This window comes from Mus musculus, chromosome 19 (assembly GCF_000001635.26).
Source record: "Mus musculus strain C57BL/6J chromosome 19, GRCm38.p6 C57BL/6J".
Taxonomy (NCBI): Eukaryota; Metazoa; Chordata; class Mammalia; order Rodentia; family Muridae; genus Mus; species Mus musculus.
This window is the reverse complement of record NC_000085.6, coordinates 33498822-33518381: the sequence shown is the minus strand read 5'-3', so window position 1 is coordinate 33518381 and position 19560 is coordinate 33498822. Positions and strand designations below refer to the sequence as shown.

Genomic DNA, 19560 nt, shown 5'->3' with positions numbered 1-19560 from the left:
ATTTTAGAACTTCAAAGAATAGTGGTGGAATACATGTGCTACACAGAGTTATAAAAATAGGCAAGGAAAGTTATGGTGGCTACACAGGATGCCTTGGAACACATAAATATGTGGAAATCCATTCACCTGGTTTTTCATTCATCTCTGCTATCATTTTTAAATCTTTCCTCCTATCCTCACTCTGATGAAAATAATATAAAGGCCTTTGAATTAATAATTTCTTTAAATCATTAACCTATATACTAATCTAAGTCCTTTAGGGTCAATGTCAAAATATTATCAGTGAGGTTCATTCAGCAAATTAGTTAGAATTATCTTCTTTTAAGAAACACCTAAGGGACAGGCAGATAGCTTTCATAAAACATATTATCAGTTTTAATTATATCTGGGCTAATCTTTAATTATATCTAAGCTGTTCTTTGTCCTGTAAATTTCTGCTGTGGGTATTCATTTTAAAGTTTTTTAGTTCATCTAATGTTCTTATTATATAATATGAAAATTTTCACTAAGGATGGTTACATAAGGACATAATGTATATGCAATAAACTGAGATACATACTACCATGAATTTAGCTCCTTCAAGAAAATAACTATTTCCTTGCAGGTTTAAAATGCTCTGGCTGCTGAGAACAATGTGCCTTATCCATCTACTTGGAAAATTATTTTGTTCATTTGGAACAAAGAAGAATCCTGAAGCTCACATGAATGTTGTAAGCTATTCTGTTTTTAATTTATTTTTTTATTCTTTAATTATTTTCTACAGTCCAAACTTGATCCTCATCCCGGAATTACACATTCCTCTGACAGTTCCCCATCCCATTCCTCCTCCCCCTGCCCCATCTCTAAGAGTATTTCTCCACTCCCCACCTTAACCATCCACCCCACCCCAGCAGACATCCCCACTCCCTGGAACCTCAAGTCTCTGAGGGTTAGGTACAACTTCTCTCACTGACGTCAGACCAGGCAAACCTCTGCTGTATATATGTTGGAGACCTCATATCAGCTGGTGTATGTTGCTGGTTGGTGTCTCAGTGTTGGAGAGATTTCCAGGGTCAGATCAGTTGAGGCTTCTGGTCTTCCCACGGGGCCTGACCTCCTCTTCAGTTTCTTCCAGCTTTTCTCCAATTCAATCAAAGGGGTCCCCAACTTCTGTCCAGTCTTTTGTTTGGGTACTGGTATCTGCATTTGGCTCTTTCAGCTTCTTCTTGGGCCTCTCAGAAGGCAGCCATCCTAGGATCCGGTGGGCAAGCACACCACAGCATCAGTAACAGTGTCAGACCCCTGGGCCTCCCATTCAGCTGGATTCCAATTTGGGCCTCTCACTGAACCTCCTATTATTTTTTGTTTGTGTTTGTTTGTTTGTTTGTTTGTTTGTTTGTTTGTTTTTGAAGAGTCACTGGACATCCTTTCTCTCGTGCTCTTCGACATTTTTATCCCTGCTGTTTTCTCAGACAGAAACATTCTAAGTCAGAGCATTTGACTGTGAGATGGCAGGCCCTTCCCTCCACTTGATATCCTGTCCCTTTACTAGAGATGGACTACACAAGTTCCCCTTCCCCACTGTAAATCACTTCATCTGAGATCTCTCCCTTTGAGTACTGAAGTCTCTTACCTTCCAGGTCTTTGGTACTTTTTAGAGGGTCCCCCCACCTCCTATTACTGAGGATACCTGTCTCCAATTTTTTTCTGCTGACTCTCAGGGCTTCAGGACTATTTCCCTGCCAACACCTGACCATGTTCCCCTCTTCTGCTCCCTGTCCCCTCCCCCATGCAGGACCCTCTCTCCCTCTTTCCCTGTAACTACTTTCTTCTCCCTCCTAAGTAGGATTGAGTCATCCTTACTTGGTAGTTCAGGTTTTTAACCTTCTTGAGTCTTGTGGGTTGTGTCCTAAGTATTCTGTATTTTTGGATAAAATTCACTTATTAAGCTGGGTGTGGTGGCGTGCGCCTTTAATCCCAGCACTCGGGAGGCAGAGGCAGGCAGATTTCTGAGTTCGAGGCCAGCCTGGTCTACAAAGTGAGCTGCAGGACAGCCAGGGCTATACAGAGAAACCCTGTCTCAAAAAAACAAAACAAAACAAAACAAAACAAAAACAAAACAAAAAAATCCACTTCTTAGTGAGTACATAGCATGCATATTCTTTTGAGTCTGAGTTACCTCACTCAGGATAATTTCTAGTTCCATCCATTTGCCTGAAAACCTCATGATGTCCTCATTCTTAATAGCTGAGGAGTAAATGCCATGGTGTAAATGAACGACATGTTCTGTATTGATTCTTTCATTTGTGAGACAATTGGGCTGATTCCAACTTTTGGCTATCACAAACAAGGCTATGAACATAGTATAACATGTGCCCTTGTGGCATGGTAGAGCATCTTTTGGGTATATGCCCAAGAGTGGTATAGCTGGGACTTCAGGTAAATCTATCTACAATTTCCTAAGCTATTCTTATGACTAATAAAATTAAATGCATTTGCTTTATCTCTGTGAGTGTATTTGAACCTTCCTAAATGGCTGCATCTCTTACAATCTGAACAGTGACCAGAATGGTGACTTAACACCAAGAAGAAATAATTGAATCTTGAGGATCATGAGAAATGAGTAAGTATAAAAAAGGATTCATGAAAATCATTATTGTATGGTTTCTCTTGTAGAGTCAGATTATTAAACACTGGGAATATCCAAGTGAAGAATATGAGGTTGTGACTGATGATGGCTACATTCTTCCAATTAACCGAATTCCTCATGGGAAGAACAATGCTAATAGTTCAGGTAAGATCTGCGTGAGATACATACTGAAGCTCTCAGCAACCTTGAGGCAAGGACATACTAAATAGTTACTTCGAAACTGAGTGATTTCAAAAGAACAGAGATCCCTGGCACCCATGACTACCACAGGGGCTTGAAGGAACCAAGCTTTCATTGGTCACTGTGAGAACAAGGATGTGGTTTTAACGTGGGTGCAGAGCCCCTAAATAATTTTCAAGCACACTTCATCTGGGAGATCCCTTAGTTTCCTTTCGTGATCATTCACAGTTTATGATCCAGATGGTAATACATGACACCTGGTTCATTCCTCATATCCACCTAGAAGCCCTGCATGTTCTGAGAATCCAGTGAGTTTTAAAAGAAACTGTATATTAATCTTTGGATGTTTAGTCATTAGTATTCCTGTATATTTGCCTCTTGGATTTTATAAGGTATGGATCATCCCTTTTATTTTTTTTCCATTTTTTATTAGGTATTTAGCTCATTTACATTTCCAATGCTATAGCAAAAGTCCCCCATACCCACCCACCCCCACTCCCCTACCCACCCACTCCCCCTTTTTGGCCCTGGCGTTCCCCTGTACTGGGGCATAAAAGGTTTGCAAGACCAATGGGCCTCTCTTTCCAGTGATGGCCAACTAGGCCATCTTTTGATACATATGCAGCTAGAGTCAAGAGTTCCGGGGTACTGGTTAGTTCATAATGTTGTTCCACCTATAGGGTTGCAGATCCCTTTAGCTCCTTGGCTACTTTCTCTAGCTCCTCCATTGGGAGCCCTGTGATCCATCCATTAGCTGACTGTGAGCATCCACTTCTGTGTTTGCTAGGCCCCGGCATAGTCTCACAAGAGACAGCTACATCTGGGTCCTTTCAATAAAATCTTGCTAGTGTATGCAATGGTGTCAGCATTTGGATGTTGATTATGGGGTGGATCCCTGGATATGGCAGTCTCTACAAGGACCATCCCTTTTAAATAGCTACAAACTATAAAACCTAAAAGACATGCAGATGTACTAGGGAATTTATGCTTGAGGAGGGTGAGGTAGGAGGAAGACCAAGATCCTGTAGAAATAACTCTACTTTTGCACAGTTCCAATTTGATTGACATTCACTGATGTAAGTGAAATGAACTCTTAGAACATCCCTGTGTGCTAGTTTCAGAATCTTTTGGCTCCATCATGCATATATGAAGTTGTTGCGTGCATTGTCAGTTGATGTTAATATGGTAAACCATTTGCATGATTGATTTTGCAGCCCCAAAGATGGTAGTATTTTGTCAGCATGGCTTGCTTGCAACTCCTGGTGCATGGGTTTCCAATCTTCCTGACAACAGCCTGGCCTTCATCCTAGCAGATGCTGGGTATGATGTGTGGATGGGAAGCAGTAGAGGAAGTACCTGGGCAAAGAAACATGTGACCCTCAACACAGATTCTAAAGAATTCTGGGATTTTAGGTAGGGAACAATTCCATGAGATTTCTACTTTTAGTTTAATGGTTAAATAATTTTGTCAAACAGGATTGAAGGCATTTCACTTAGATTGATTTCAGAAGACTGACTTGAGTAACCTGGTTTGGGACTTTGTGTTACTGCTAAAACATATAGTAATTATAGTATAATTATAGCGTATATTCTACTATTGAAATACTAATAACTCTTCTAAGCAATGCAATTATTATAAAAACCTATATATATATTTACTTTATTTACTGTGTGTGTGTGTGTGTCTGTCTGTCTGTCTGTCTGTCTGACTGTCTGTCTCTGTATCTCTGCATGTAAATGGATATAGTAAAATATGTTTGAAGGACAGGAAAAAACTTAGGGAATTGGCTATCTACTTTATCCATATTGGTCCTGGGAGTGAAACTTAGGGCAACAGGCCTGGAAACAATTGCCTTTGCTCTCTGAGTCTTCTCACAGACCTCACCCATGTCTGTATAAAATTACTTCATTGAAGTAAATTTGATATATTTAAAACAAAGATTTTGTAATTGTAGACATTTGCATACAGCCATCCTCCATTACCCTTCACTTTAAACATATATTCTCATTTGTGTGTGTGTGCATACATACATGCATATGAAATATATGTATATTCATGTACATGTCTTTAGTGAGGAGCAGAGCATAAATTCAAGTGACATTCCTTACACACACTGTGTCTGTCTTGCTTGGGAATCTCTAGGTAGGATAGGCTGGGTGGTCAGCAAAACTGCTTATTTTTACACATGACTTGCTGGATTTTCTGATGAGTACCAGCATAATTGTTTTGGGGTTTGTTTTTATATTTTGTGCGTCCTCCTCAGGATCAAAATCACTTCCCAATTATTTCCAATGAGCTGCCTCCTCAGCTGATACTGTTGATATTTTCTTAGAAGGAAAACTGACAGGCAATGGAGAAGGGAGATGGTTAATAGTACATATTAGTTTGTGACACAGAATAGTAGAATATTATCTCATCGATTTCTTTAATAAAGTTCCTTTATGTACTCATCTTTGTTCCTTTAGCACTCTTTGTCATTCTCTGTCTCTGTGTCTGTTTATCTCTCTCTCACAGCAGGAATTTGGGAAAGATTTTCTATATCCAAATTTTAAATGATATAATGATCATGTGGAGAACTTAGAATTTTTAGAAATTTGGCTCTCAAGAAAAAGCAGAATTAAGTCTAACAATTCATTCACTAAAGACATAGGGATGTTAGCTTAATTCTGTGCAATGTGTATAATTGTGGACAACTATCATTGGGAATTTGTGATTACAGAGAAATAGTGATAATAAGGTGGTATTGTAGCAAAGGTGGTAATTGATAATTGCCACCACTTTATGAACCATGTCTACCTTCACATAGATTACATAGAGACATCATTTAAAACAGAAATGAATTACTTATTGGTTAGTAGCTAAATCATCTTTTCTCTATTCTGTTTTCATGCAGTTTTGATCAAATGATAAAATATGACCTTCCAGCCACCATTAATTTCATTCTGGATAAAACAGGACAAAAGCAGATTTACTATATTGGCCATTCTCAAGGAACCCTTATTGGTATGCAGAAAAGGACAGTGCTGAAATTTGTATTCTGAAGAATGTGTGTGTGTGTGTGTATTCTTTCTAAAATGACATTAAATGTGTTGAAAATTGGAGTGGCCAATATTCTTAGAAAATGCTTCATGAATGTTTCTCCACTGTCTTGGTCAGGTCTCGCACAGATTTGATTGATATTGTTTGGGGTTTGTACAAAGAATATATTTTCAAAGAACAAATGTGATCAAGGACAGGTGGCCAAAACTGATATTTCTAACTAATGTATCCATTTGTCCAATTTATAATGTGACAGACAGAATGATTGTAGATAGATACGTAGATTTAGGTATATAGGTGTTCACCTGCACAAGTGGGCTGGAGATGCTACAGGGAGGAGATGTGAAGGTAGGTCATTAAAAATCTAGAGATCATTAAAATCAATGTGTGATATTTTCAGGGAAGATTTTAATGTTTGAAAGTGCTGAGTTGATCCTTAATTATGGTCTGTCTCAAATATTTGAGCCAGCAGAAAAAAAAACTCAAAGATCATCTGTAAGTCTTTAATAAATGTAAATGAGCTTCACATTGGCAAGAATGCAACACAAAATAAACAAGGTGGAATTTCCCAGAGCAAAAAACCTGAAATTAATAGAATTCCAGAATTTATTAGAGATATCTCTAAAAGGGCAGAATATTTTTTCTCTTACAGAATGATTTTTTTTTCTAGTGGTAAATCATAAACAGTGTCATTCACAGGAAGTGGGAGGGGGAGAAGCAAACTGAATGGAACTTAAAGAGTTCATCATCTTAACACTCCGATGACTAAACTAAGGGAATATTCAGAAACAGTTCAGATGTCTGACAAAGAAGAGACAATCTCTGTGAAACAGAGATTAAGAAGGAGGGAACAGTAACTATATTTGTATGTAATGTCTTTCAGCTATTGGGGCATTTGCAACAAATCAAAAACTAGCAGAAAAGATTAAACTCAACATATTATTGGCTCCAATTTATAGTGTTCAACATTCCAAAGGTATTGCCCGCCTTACATCTTACCTCACTCCAACGACTATCAAGGTTTGTGATGAACTCAAAGTGATGGTATACCTATATTTTTCAAAGTTAGCTTTCTAAAGAAGAGATCTCCCAGTATAGTCTACTGTTCACTTGCCCGCATCACCTCCCTTGATGGCTTCAATGAGTCATATTTCAAAGTTGGGCAGCCTGAACTTTGTCCTGTGCACTTTATCTTGCATGGATGTTATTCTTTATCTATATATTTTTTCTTTTATCTAGTTCTTATTATTTAAATTTTCATTTATCAGAATTTAATTTTAATACTATAGCTATATCTTTCCCCTTTCCTGTTTTCCCCTCTGAAAACTCATCAATCCACCCACTCCCACTTCCCTGTTCTGGCATTCCTCTACACTGGGGCATCAAGTCTTCCCAGGACCAAGGGCCTATCCTACCATTGATGCCCAACAAGGATATCTTCTGCTATATATGCAGCTGGATCCATGGGTCCCTCCATGTATAATCTTTGGTTGGTGGTTTAGTCCCTTAGAGCTTTGACGGTTTTGGTTTGTTGGTATCATTGTAAATCCTATCCGGCTGCATACCCCTACAACTCCTTCAGCCCGTTCTCTAACTCCTTCATTGGGGACCCTGTGTGCTCAGTACAATGGTATGCTGTGACCATCCACCTCTGTATTTGTCAGGCTCTGGCAGAGCCTCTCAAGGGACCTATATCAGGTTTCAGTCATCAATTATTGGCATCCACAATAGTGTCTAGAATTGGTGACTGTATATGGGATGGATCCCCAGGTGCGGCAGTCTCTGCATGGCCTTTCCTTCACTCTGCTCCACATTTTGTCTCTATATTACCTCCGGTATTTTATTCCCCTTTCTGAGAAAAACTGAAGCATCCACACTTTGATATTTCTTCTTCTTGAGCTTCTTGGATCTGTGAATTATGTCTTGGGTATTCTGAGATTTTGAGCTAATATCCACTTACCAGCAAGTGCATACCATGTGTATTCTTTTGTGACTGGGTTTACCTCACTCAGGATGATATTTTCTAATTCCACCCATTTGCCTCAGAATTTCATAAAGTCATTGTTTTTAATAACTGAGTAGTACTCCTTTGTTCAAATGTGCCAAATTTTTTGTATTCATTCCTCTGTTGAAGGACATCTGGGTTCATTCCAGCTTCTGGCTATTATAAATAAGGCTGCAATGAACATAGTGGAGAAAGAGTCTTTGATATATGTTGTAGTATCTTTTGGGTATATGCTCAGCAGCGTCTAGTCCTCAGGTAACAATATGTATAATATTCTTAGGAACTTCCAGACTGTTATCAAGAGTAGTGATACAAGCTTTCAATCCCACCAACAATGGAAAAGTGTTTCTCTTTTCCACATCCACACTATCATCTTCTCTCACCTGATTTTTTTATCTTAGCCATACTGACTAGAGTGAGGTGGAATCTCAGAGTTGTTTTGATTTGCATTTCCCTGATGAATAAGGATGTTGAACATTTCTTTAGGTGCTTCCTGGCCATTACATGGAGAATACTTTGTCTAGCTCTGTACCCTATTTTAATAGTGTTATTTGATTCTCTGGAGTCTAACTTCTTGAGTTCTTTGTATATGTTGGATATTTAGCCCTCTGTTGGATGTAGGATTGGTAAATATCTTTTCCCAATCTCTCAGTTGCCATTTTGTCCTATTGACAGGGTCGTTTGCCTTACAGAAGCTTTGAAATTTTATGAGGTCCCATCTGTCTATCATTGATCTTACAGCATAAGCCACTGGTGTTCTGTTCAGGAAATTTTTCCCATGTGTTTGATACTCTTTTCCACGTTCTCTTCTATTAGTTTCAGTGTATCTTGTTTTTTGTGGAGGTCCTTGATCCACTTGAACTTGAGCGTTGTATAAGGAACTAAGAATGGATCAATGCGCATTCTTCTATATTTTGACTGCCAGTTGAACCAGCACCATTTATTGAAAATGCTGTCTTTTTTCCACTGGATGGTTTTAACTCCTTTGTCAAAAATCAAATGACCATAGGTGTGTGGGTTAATTCCTGGCTCTTCAATTCTATTCCATTGATCTACCTGCCTGTCTCTGTACCAGTATCATACAGTTTTTAACGCTGTTGCTCTGTAATACAGCTTGAGATTGTGGATGGTGATACAGCCAGGAGTTCTATTATTATTGAGAATATTTTCGCTATAGTGTGTTTTTTTGATATTCCAAATGAATTTGCAAATTACTTTTTGTAACTCTATGAAGAATTGAGTTGGAATTTAGATGGGGAATACATTGAATCTTTAGAATGCTTTTGGAAAGATGGCCATTTTTAAAGTATTATTTCAATCTCTGAGCAAGGAAGATCTTTTCATCTTCTGAGATCTCCTTTGATTTTCATCTTTAGAGACTTGAAGTTCTTGTCATACATATCTTTCACTTGATTGGTTAAAGACACACCAAGGAATTTTGTATTACTTGTAACTACTGTGAAGGGTGCCATTTCCATAATTTTTACTCAGCCTTTTTATCCTTTGATTATAGGAAGGCTACTGAGTTGTTTCAGTTAATTTTATATCCAGTCAATTTGCTTGTTTATCAGCTATAGTAGTTCTCCGGTGGAATTCTTGGAGTCACTTAAGTATACTATCTTATCATCTGCAAATACTGATATTTTGACTTATTACATTCTAATTTGTATCCCTTTGACCTCCTTTTGTTGTCTAATTGCTCTGGCTAGGACTGTAAGTACTATATTGAATAGGTAGGGAGAGAGTGGGCAGCCTTATATAGTGCCTAAATTTTGTGGGACTGCTTCAAGTTTCTTTCCATTTAGTTTGATGTCTGCTACTGGTTTGCTGTATATTGCTTTTACTATGTTTAGGAATGGGGTTTGAATTCCTGATCTTTCCAAGACTTTAATCATAAAGGGGTGTTTAATTTTGACAAAGCTTTCTCAGCATCTCATAAGATTATCATGTGATATTTTTTGAGTTTGTGTAAATAGTGTATTACGTTGTTGGATTTCTATATATTGAACCACCCATGAATTCCTGGGATAAAGCCTACTTGATCATGATGAATGATCATTTTGATGTGAAATTCAATTAGCTTTGGGAGAAGTTTATTGAATATTTTTATGTAAGGAAAATGGGTCTGAAGTTCTCTTTCTTTGTTGGATCTTTGTTTGGTTTTTGTATCAGCATAACTGTGGCTTCATGTACAATTGGATACTGGTCCTTCTGTTTCTATTTTGTGGAATAGTTTGAAGAGTATTCGTATAGGTCTTCTCTGAAGGTCTGAGAGAATTCTGCACTAATACCATCTGGTTCTTGATTTTTTTTAAAATGACTGCTTCTATTTTTGAGGGGTTATGCAATTGTTTAGATGTTTATCTGACCCTGATTTAACTTTGGTACCTGGTATTTGACTAGAAAATTGTCGATTTCATTCATATTTTCCAGTTTTGTCAAATACAGGCTTTTGTAGTAGGATATAACTATTTTTTTTTATTTTCCTCGGTTTCTGTTGTTATGTCTCCTTTTCATTTCTTATTGTATTTATTTGGATACTATCTCTTTGCCCTCTGGGTAGTCTGTCTAAGGGTTTATCTGTATTGTTGATTTTCTCAAAAAACCAACTCCTGGTTCCATTGATGCTTTGTATAGTTCTTTTTGTTTCTACATGGTTGATTTCAACTATGAGTTTGATTATTTCCTGTGGCCTACTACACAAGGGTGTATTTGTTTCTTTTTATTCTAAAGCTTTCAGGTGTGCTGTCAAGCTGTTGGTTTATGCTCTCTTCAGTTTCTTTTGGGAGGCACTTAAATGTATGTGTTTTATTCTTAGCACTGATTTCTTTGTGTCCCATAAATTTGGGTATGCTATGCTTCATTTTCATTCAATTCTAAAAAGTATTTAATTTCTTTCTTTATTTCTTCTTTGACCAAGTTTTCATTGAGTAGCACATTTTTTCAGCTTCCATTTGTACGTGGAATTTCTGCTGTTTGTCTTGTTATCAAAGACTACCCTCAGACCGTGGTGGTCTGAAAGGATGCATGGGACTGCTTCAGTCTGTTTGTATCTGTTGAGGCCTGTTTTGTGACAATTATATGGTCAATTTTGGAGAAGATGCCAAGAGGTACTGAGGAGAAGGTATATTATTTTGTTTTAGGATTAAGTGTTCTATAAATTCTTTTTGATCCATTTGGTTCATAACTTTTGTTAGTATCATAGAATCACTGTTTAGTTTCTGTTTCCATGAGTTGTCCAATGCTTGTTCTTAATATCATTATTTCTGTCATAAATCTATTACCATAATATTGTAGGACCATTTCAGTATGTTTTCATTAAAGATAAATAAAGTCATTGCAAATATCACCCCTCAAGGTGAGGGCAGATTTTCGTCTTCTCAGTATGGGTTTCATCTTATGACAGCATCAGGATTCCAACTCTGTCTCTGGTATCATTTGTCATCACCAAAGTATGATGATGACATCCTTGCCATCTCTTAGGGTTCTTAAACGCTTCTCACTGTCTGCTTGATTTAGAGTTCCAAGTGTAGTTTTATTGGCATTTACTGTGTGACTACAGGTAAAACATCTTGTCAATTTTAAACTTCCACTTATGCCATCAACAACTTTTTTGAATGAAAAACTTCATTTTCATTATGTTTATATTTCCATCAATTTAAAAATATTTCATATTTATTTGAAATTTTTCACTTAATTTTAGGATGGTTAATCCATCCATATACATGCAGAGCAAACAGAACAGTTGTGAATATATAGCCAGGCTGAGCTACATAGGTAATGCCAGGAAAGCCTAGTATACACAAAAAAAATCTCTCAAATAAACAAAAAAAAAAAAAAAAACAAGAAAAATGGAGAGAGATTAAATTTCCATGTGCTTGTAATATTTTCTTTTTTATAATAAACATTTAAATCTGTGCTTGGGGATATAATTAACATTAGAAGCAAACACTTTATTTTCTTCAGATGTAACTCTCCTGGCTTTTAGGATTCTGAGGCTAGTTGAGCATTCTTTACTGTGAAAATCTGCATAGTATTCCTGGATGGCAAGTGTTCTGAATCACCTACATTTGTTCTATTTCAGAAGTTAAACCAAGATCCTAATTTACATCAAACAAACACAGAAAACAATACACAACAAATATCTTGTTCATTTTCTCGGTTGTCCATCTTCCCAAACCTATCTCTAACTCCACATAGGATTTTGTTTAAAATGGTTTCTGTTGTTTGTTACATCTTAAATGGTGTGTGCTTATGTGTGTGTATTTATGTGTGTGTTCCTATTTGTTCCACACATTGAGTGTCTAAAATGAGTCAGTTGTTTTTTGTGCTTTTGTAGATTCATTACTTTTGATAGATAGATTATGTTTTATACAGCACAGAGTTCTCTTTTTCCCTATTCATTTGACCACATCAAACATCTTTACAATGTACCAATTATATTCTTCACATTATTCTCTCTTATCTTGTCTCCTGCCTCTGAATGACATACTTTCCAACTCATTTCCCTTATACTTTCATATCTTGTTTTTTGTTTGTTTTCTTTTGTTGTTATTTTTTTTATTCTTGTTGTTCTGGTTTTGGTTGTTGTTCTTTTGTTTGTATTTTTTGGTTTTGTTTTGGTTTTGTTGTTTGAGATTAACAGCGTAGTTTTGTTTCATGCATGAACATGAAAAGTGAGTGTATACAGAGGGACCCATCACCTGTAAAGTAAGTGACATCCACCTCTCTATGTATTAATGGTTGGAAAGCTGAAATGCTACCATGTTATATGTGCATAATTTTATGCATTCTCAAATGCATTGCCACCCTTCATTTATATTGTGTTAACTATAAGTAATAGACTGAATCTGCCATTTGTTTATATAAAATTCTGTTTTTAAAGACTTGATATTTTAATTTGTGTGTACGAGTATTCTCTACATGTACATATATATGAAAATATATGCATGATTAGTGCCTTTGAAAATCAGAATACGGCACTGGTTCTCCAGAACTGGAACTACAATCTTCTATGAGAAAGTGTATGAGTGCTGAAAATAAAACCCGGGTTCCCTAAAAGTTAGAGAAAAAAAAAAGTAAATGAAACCCAATTGCATGACCACAGATTTTTTTTTAATTGACATTTATTTCGGCAGTCTACTATAGAATACCTGCTCATAGATGTACCGAGAGAAATGTTGCATTATACAGTTAGGTACAAAGTATTTACTCTGTGAGCTTTCCCAGTACATGGTTTCATAGTCAGAGAATATGAACCTTTAATGTTAACTCTCAATGAGATATTGTGGGAAGATGTTGCTGTCTGCTTTCTCTGTATCTCCTGAGATCCTACATTAGTTCTTTCATAGACTGTTAACAGGTGAATTACCAACTTTCTGAGAATTAAAACAATTTCCATTCCAGAGACAAATCTCACTTTTTTTCTGAATTTATATCCTATTTATAAATTATTTTCTATTTTTACCAAGCAGGCAGACAACTGAGTTCACATTTACTATTTTAACATTTACATTTCTTCTCTATTTTAATTTATTTCATTTGCCTTCTGAGACACAGTTTCATATGTCTTAGACTGCCATGAACTTGCTGTGTAGCTCAGGACAGCCTTAAACTGTTCTTGCTTCTCCTTCCTGTCATCTTATGTAGTGGTGTTTTATGTGCTAATTTCTTGTAGGTTTTATACAGTGGTAAGAAAAAAAATCTGAACTGCACAGCCAGCTTCCATTTTCATGCCTAAGAAATATTACCTGTGTTTTCTTTTCATAGGTCTCTTTCCAAAATTAGTGTTAGAGAATTGCTGGCCTCACAAATGGAGTAGGAAGCATTCTGTTATTGCATTTTTTATAAGATAAATATCTGATCTATTCTGCCTATGAAATCATGTGGTTCTGAGGTTTTCCTAGAAGGAAGATTCATTATAATATAATTTTTCATGCAGAGACAGAACTATTTAGATTATTCATTTTTAAATTAGTAAAGATACAATTTGCCTAAAATCCATGACACTATTTTATTTGTGTCACTGACTTTATTACCAAAAAGTATTCACATATTATTTTATTAATAAAGACAGAAGGCCAGAATATAAAGTTTACTGATATCTAATTTTACCATCTAGAAGAGCTACATGATAATTATTACTAAAATATTTAATTATAGTGCTGCTGGGAGAGAGACTTCTCACAAACCTCCAACACTCCTGTGTCTTTCCAGTTCCATTGTTTGGCCTTGAGTTTGTTTCCTCAATTAGATGTGCAGTTCATAGTAAGCTTGAATTCAGATTAGATTCTCTGGAGATCTTTAAATTTTTGAATTTCAATTCCTTCTCCTTCTCCTTAGTGCTTTGAACTTTTCCAAATCCCATTTGTCTATAAGGATTACAAAGCTGAGAATTATCTTTGGACAACAGATGTGCAATGCAACACTCACCTAGTTAGAGTCATATTTTTCATCTTGTACTCTCTCACAGCCTGCTATGCAATTTTGATAACTTGTTTTGTATGTGTTGTATGTGTGTGTGTGTTTCAATATCTGACATCACTACTACATGAAGCTGCTACAGTCTCTTTCACCCAGTATCTTGAATCACCTGTGTGTCTACTAAAATTGTGGATCTTAGTTTTTTCATCTCAATGGAATCATGTGCATTGGGGTCCTCTGTCTTGGCTATACCAGTTAGTGTAAATATCATTAGTTCATCTATGGTGTAGCATTACAGGAACATCTTCTGTGAAAGAATTGTAATCTCTTGTGTAAATGTAAGACATTCAGTTAATCTGTATACCACCACTGACAGAGTTTTCAGTGGTTTTTTTTTTTCTGGTTTGCTAATTTGCAAGTTTTTGTATGGACATGTTTTCATTTTATGGTAAGCATACTTCAAAATATAGCCAATTCTATAAAGAGTTTAGTTCAACAAGTCTATCAGACATTAACCCTAAATAAACCCTCCCCAATAAAGAAAGAGAAAGATTGCTCTCACCCCAAAATGTTCATGATTCTCAAAAGTTTACATTCAATTTAATCTGATTAAAAATGTTTCTGTCATATTTGGGAGTGTTGTTTCTCAAGTTAGGTACTGAATGTCATATTCAGTGAAGTAAGCCAATCCACTTCAGCAGCACATAGTAGTTTTGTCTTTTGTCTCACTCCGTATAAACATTATGCTTCTATCAGGCAAAACACTTTCTCACACTAAGAGCTGCTCTTCACATTTGTCAATTTCAGGTCCTCTTTGGTGAAAAAGAATTTTTGCCTACCGTAGTTTCCAGCGAGGTGGGTGCATATGTATGCGATATTAACTTGGTCACTGCTGGTTGTGCTGCTATGATTGGATCGATGGGTGGATATTCTCCAGAACAGTTAAATATGGTAAGTGTTGTTTCCTTTCAAATTCATCATTGGTGTCTGTGTGTGTGTGTGTGTGTGTGTGTGTGTGTGTGTGTGTGTTTGTGGTGTTTTGCGAAGAGAGCAACTGTATCTGCTAACTTAATATTAATTCATTTAGTCTGGTACATATGAAAGTCAAGGTGTGTCCTGCATGCAATTCCAAGTTCTCACCATGAGAGCACAGGTCTGCTGTCCACCAATTATGAGTGAAGAGCTGGGGATCAGGATGGATGAGCTCATCTTTCCTTCTAGAATGTTCAGTGAATGCATCAGCTGTCATTCATCGAGTACCTGATGACCCAGTTCAGCACTTGTGCTCCAGAATTAAGGGTGGCTCCACGGAAACTACCACACAGAATACTGTTGCGGCCGGCCAGCAGCTCGCAACATGAATGGTTTGACTGAGATGGCCACTCGAGCTAAGGGAGGAAGTAGACGGGGAGAAAGAAGAAACGGAGCCAAGGCAAGTTCATCCTGTTCAAAGCTCAATTTTACTAGTTCCAACATTCAGTTATAAAGGAAGGGGGAGGGAACCCGATTCCCGCCAACTGGTCTCGGGGTCCAGTAGCAGGGTGAACACGTGTGTGGCTCCGAACAGCAAAGCAGCAGGTTCCAGCAGTGGGCATGGCAGAATGATTGAGCAGGAAGCTCCACCCCTGAGCAAGCAGGTTTCAGGCTGGGGGAGGGGAGACTACAGAATACGAGTCATTAACATAAAGAAATTCTTAAGACATGAGAAGAAAATGAACTGGCTTAGATTTTGTAAATGTCTAATGCTTTGCTAAATCTTCTACCCTCATAGCAAACCGCATCCTTTGGATAACTTAACATCAAAACATACAAAATATGCATGTAATGGTAAAAAAAAACAATTAGAGTCAACTCTGAAGACATGATCACACAAAACTATTGGTGTGGGTACTATTTCTACTTAATGAAACCCAGCGGTTGAGCCCTGAAATCATAGACATGCAATTAACATTTTATGACTTGTGAACATTGTATTTATATATTTAGTAATATACAACAAAAATTAAAGAAAAAGTCTTCATAGTTAACAAATTTTACAGAGAGCAAACTAGTGTAGGTGGTAGGAGTTCAACGGCAGAGAAAGTGAAAAATGACGTATTTTTGTTTCAAAAATTAAAATTAAACCTTTTTTATTGCAACAATAATATTTAGATTCCTTACTGTGGTCAAAACCCAGACTTGCATTATAAATCGATTGGAGATATATAGTTTTCATCTTTTGGTTTTGTGTGTGTGAGTGTTTTATTTGAATGTATGTTTGTTCACAGTATGATGCACATGGAAGTCAGTGAATAACCATGAACTGGAGCTATACGCTGTTGCAAGCACCATATGGGTTCTGGGATTGAATGTGCATCCTTTGCAAGAACCACTGCTTTTTCCATATGGAGATAATGCAGCCTCACTATTCTGAAAGACTTGTTTCTATGCAAGGAAATTAAATTCTGACAAATGTATGTTGTGTCTGACTCTCTCCTAGAGCCGCCTTGATGTGTATGTAAAGCTCAATCTAGCAGGAACATCAGTAAAAATTCTTATACATTATAATCAGGTAAATCTTTTACAATATATCTTTTTCTTTCCTTCTCTTTTTGAAATTCACTACGTTTTAAGTTTAAGAAAATCTTGCACAGTTGTTTTTGTGGTCAGGATATTTGATCCAAATTGATAGATTAGAGGGAATTTATCAATACATAGAACCTTTGTAGAATAATGTTAGAAAAGAATGCTCAGAACATTATAGCCTGGGAGTAAAGGGCTTTATATATATATTTTTTTTTAGTAATTAATTTCACATATTGATGCTAGATTAGAATTGTAGGTGCCCTTGAGGTGTATGAGGAAACTGTGATAGCGCTTGTATGAACTTAGACAGATTGATCTGCTTGGACTAATATCATCTGACAATATGTAAACTGGTACTTACACTGGTACAAGGTTCTTTTGTTTTTGTTTTGTTTTATTAAGTTTTGTATTGTTTTAGTTCTATTCAATATACACCACTTAAATTATGTACATGAACATTACTAATGCATATCTTGTGTCTTTAATAGTATGAAAGTTTTTATTATATTATCCTTTATTTATTAGTCAGAACATGTCATATCCTAAGGGATGCCACTTAATGTGGCTTAGTTGGTAAAATTGTATTCATGGTTCAGAAACTCTCTTAACATTTGTTTCTGTTATATACTTCTGATCACTATAGTTTCTTAAGTTTTTTAATTTTTAGATACAAAGAATATTCAATTTAACTCTATCTAAATATTTTATGAAAATACTGTTGTGAAATATTGAGGAAGAATTATGTAAATGAAATTACATATGAAGGGTACAAATTTTATTGCATAAAATATTAATCCAAAGTGCAACCAAATTACTCTGAAGTATATTCTGAAATCATTGAATTATAGAATAATAAACTAACATTTGCAAGTACTGATTTGAGATTTTACATTTTATTCTCCTTATAAACATTAGTTTACATTCTTATAATTAAACACATTTGATAATTAATAACATATATATAAACTGAGATATGCTAAACACTACTAAAACTAAATATAGCATAAAATGATACATTATTTTATAAATAAGTAAGCTTTTACCATTCATGGATGATATTTTCTCAACTACTTATTGACTTTTCTTGCTGTGGAGTACATATTAACTGATATATCTTAACCATTATTAAAATAGTCATAAAGTATATTTTGATTGAGTTTTACCAAAATGTACTTATGTTTTCTAGGTCCTTCATATACTTATTCATATGATGTGGAATTCTCTAGGACTTTAATTTAGTAGCCATTGATCAGACAATACATATCATTAAGGTATAAAATGTACTGGGTATATGTGGGCCAATGTGTCATTACTTTAGAAAGAGGCAAGAGAACTCAATAAATGTTGGTTCTATTAAAATCTAAGGCTGTGTAAGTAGTGGGATGTTTTCTCTGTATTTAAGATAAGAAGAAGTGGCATACTTCAGGCTTATGATTGGGGAAGTTCATCTCTGAATATGCAACACTACAATCAGGTAAGTCTCTTCTTCCAGATTTAATGATCTGATTCTTATAAGAGGTACATAGTCTAAGAAATCTAAAGTAAGTCCTCATTTTTAAAATAAGACTTTGGAAAAAAACAAGATTTGGGACATTTCATTTTTCTCAGGAAGAGGGACTACACAGAACTTTGGGAGGAATCAAAAGAATACCATTTTTTTTTGTATGATGATACTGTGATAATATTCTGTCTAACGCATCATTTGACTCTCACGAAATTATGTGGGATTTATCAGACACTTATTGATAGAGTCATTTCATATGTAGAGATCCAGGTTTAGAAAACTTGGGACTTGTATTATTTCACGCTTTGAATGACAGACCACTATAATAGGGGGTGGGACGTAGCAGTGACCTCAGGCTTCAGAATACTGAGAGGGGAGGATTCTGCCAAGAAAGCAGCATAGAATACATAGAGAGTAACTGTGAAAAAAAACTAAAGTACGCAAATATATAAATATATATAAATAAGATTAAATGTTACCTGACAAGGGCCAAGCTCAATGATTTCTATGGACATAATTTGTTATTACAATTATTCTGTCACAGATGAGAATAAGTATTTTTGTTAATGTTTTGTCGAATGTTGTTAATGTTTTATTGACTTGTTAATGTTTTGTTAACGCATTGCTCTTTGTCATTTTCCGTCAGACTACTCCTCCTGTATACAATGTAGAAGACATGAAGGTTCCAACTGCCATGTTTACTGGTTTAAAAGATTTTTTATCTGACCCAGAAGATGTTGAAATTTTGAAACCCAAAATCCACAACCTCACATACCTTAAGACTATTCCTGATTTTAGCCATTTTGATTTTATATGGGGATTAAATGCTAGGGAAGAGGTTTCTGAGGAAATTTTAACAATTCTTAGGAAATATGATGGTGATTATATTTAGCTTTTTGCATGATTTTAAACCTTTCTGAAAGTCTCTTGTTCTTATAAGTGCAAATGTTTTCTTGCTTGGCCATTATTCACCTTAATTATCTTTGATTTTTTTTTTAAGCAGCTGTTTCATTTGATGAATCATTTGTTTTAGTGAAAACTATGACCATCAAGGGAATGTGTTATCTTGTGATTGCTTTTTAATTAATCTAAGTGTGTTTTTAAAAGAATGCTCCTGAAGAAAAGACCTCCATTTAATTTAGAGTAATGAAATCCTAAAATACTAGTAAAGGAAGAGGCCTGGCCCATACTGTGCTATCACACATGATGCAATC

General features: G+C 35.8%; 1 protein-coding gene across 1 annotated transcript; it reads left to right on the top strand.

The window, feature by feature from the left end:
* Positions 1–611: 611 nt before the first annotated feature.
* Lipo4 (lipase, member O4) lies at positions 612–19333 on the top strand. Its single transcript, NM_001323386.1, has 9 exons — positions 612–710; positions 2656–2773; positions 4024–4222; positions 5704–5813; positions 6733–6869; positions 15085–15228; positions 16757–16828; positions 18245–18316; positions 18993–19333. The coding sequence occupies exons 1-9, from the start codon at positions 612–614 to the stop codon at positions 19236–19238; spliced, it is 1197 nt and encodes a 398-aa protein (NP_001310315.1). The 3' UTR covers positions 19239–19333.
* The last annotated feature ends 227 nt before the right edge of the window (positions 19334–19560 follow it).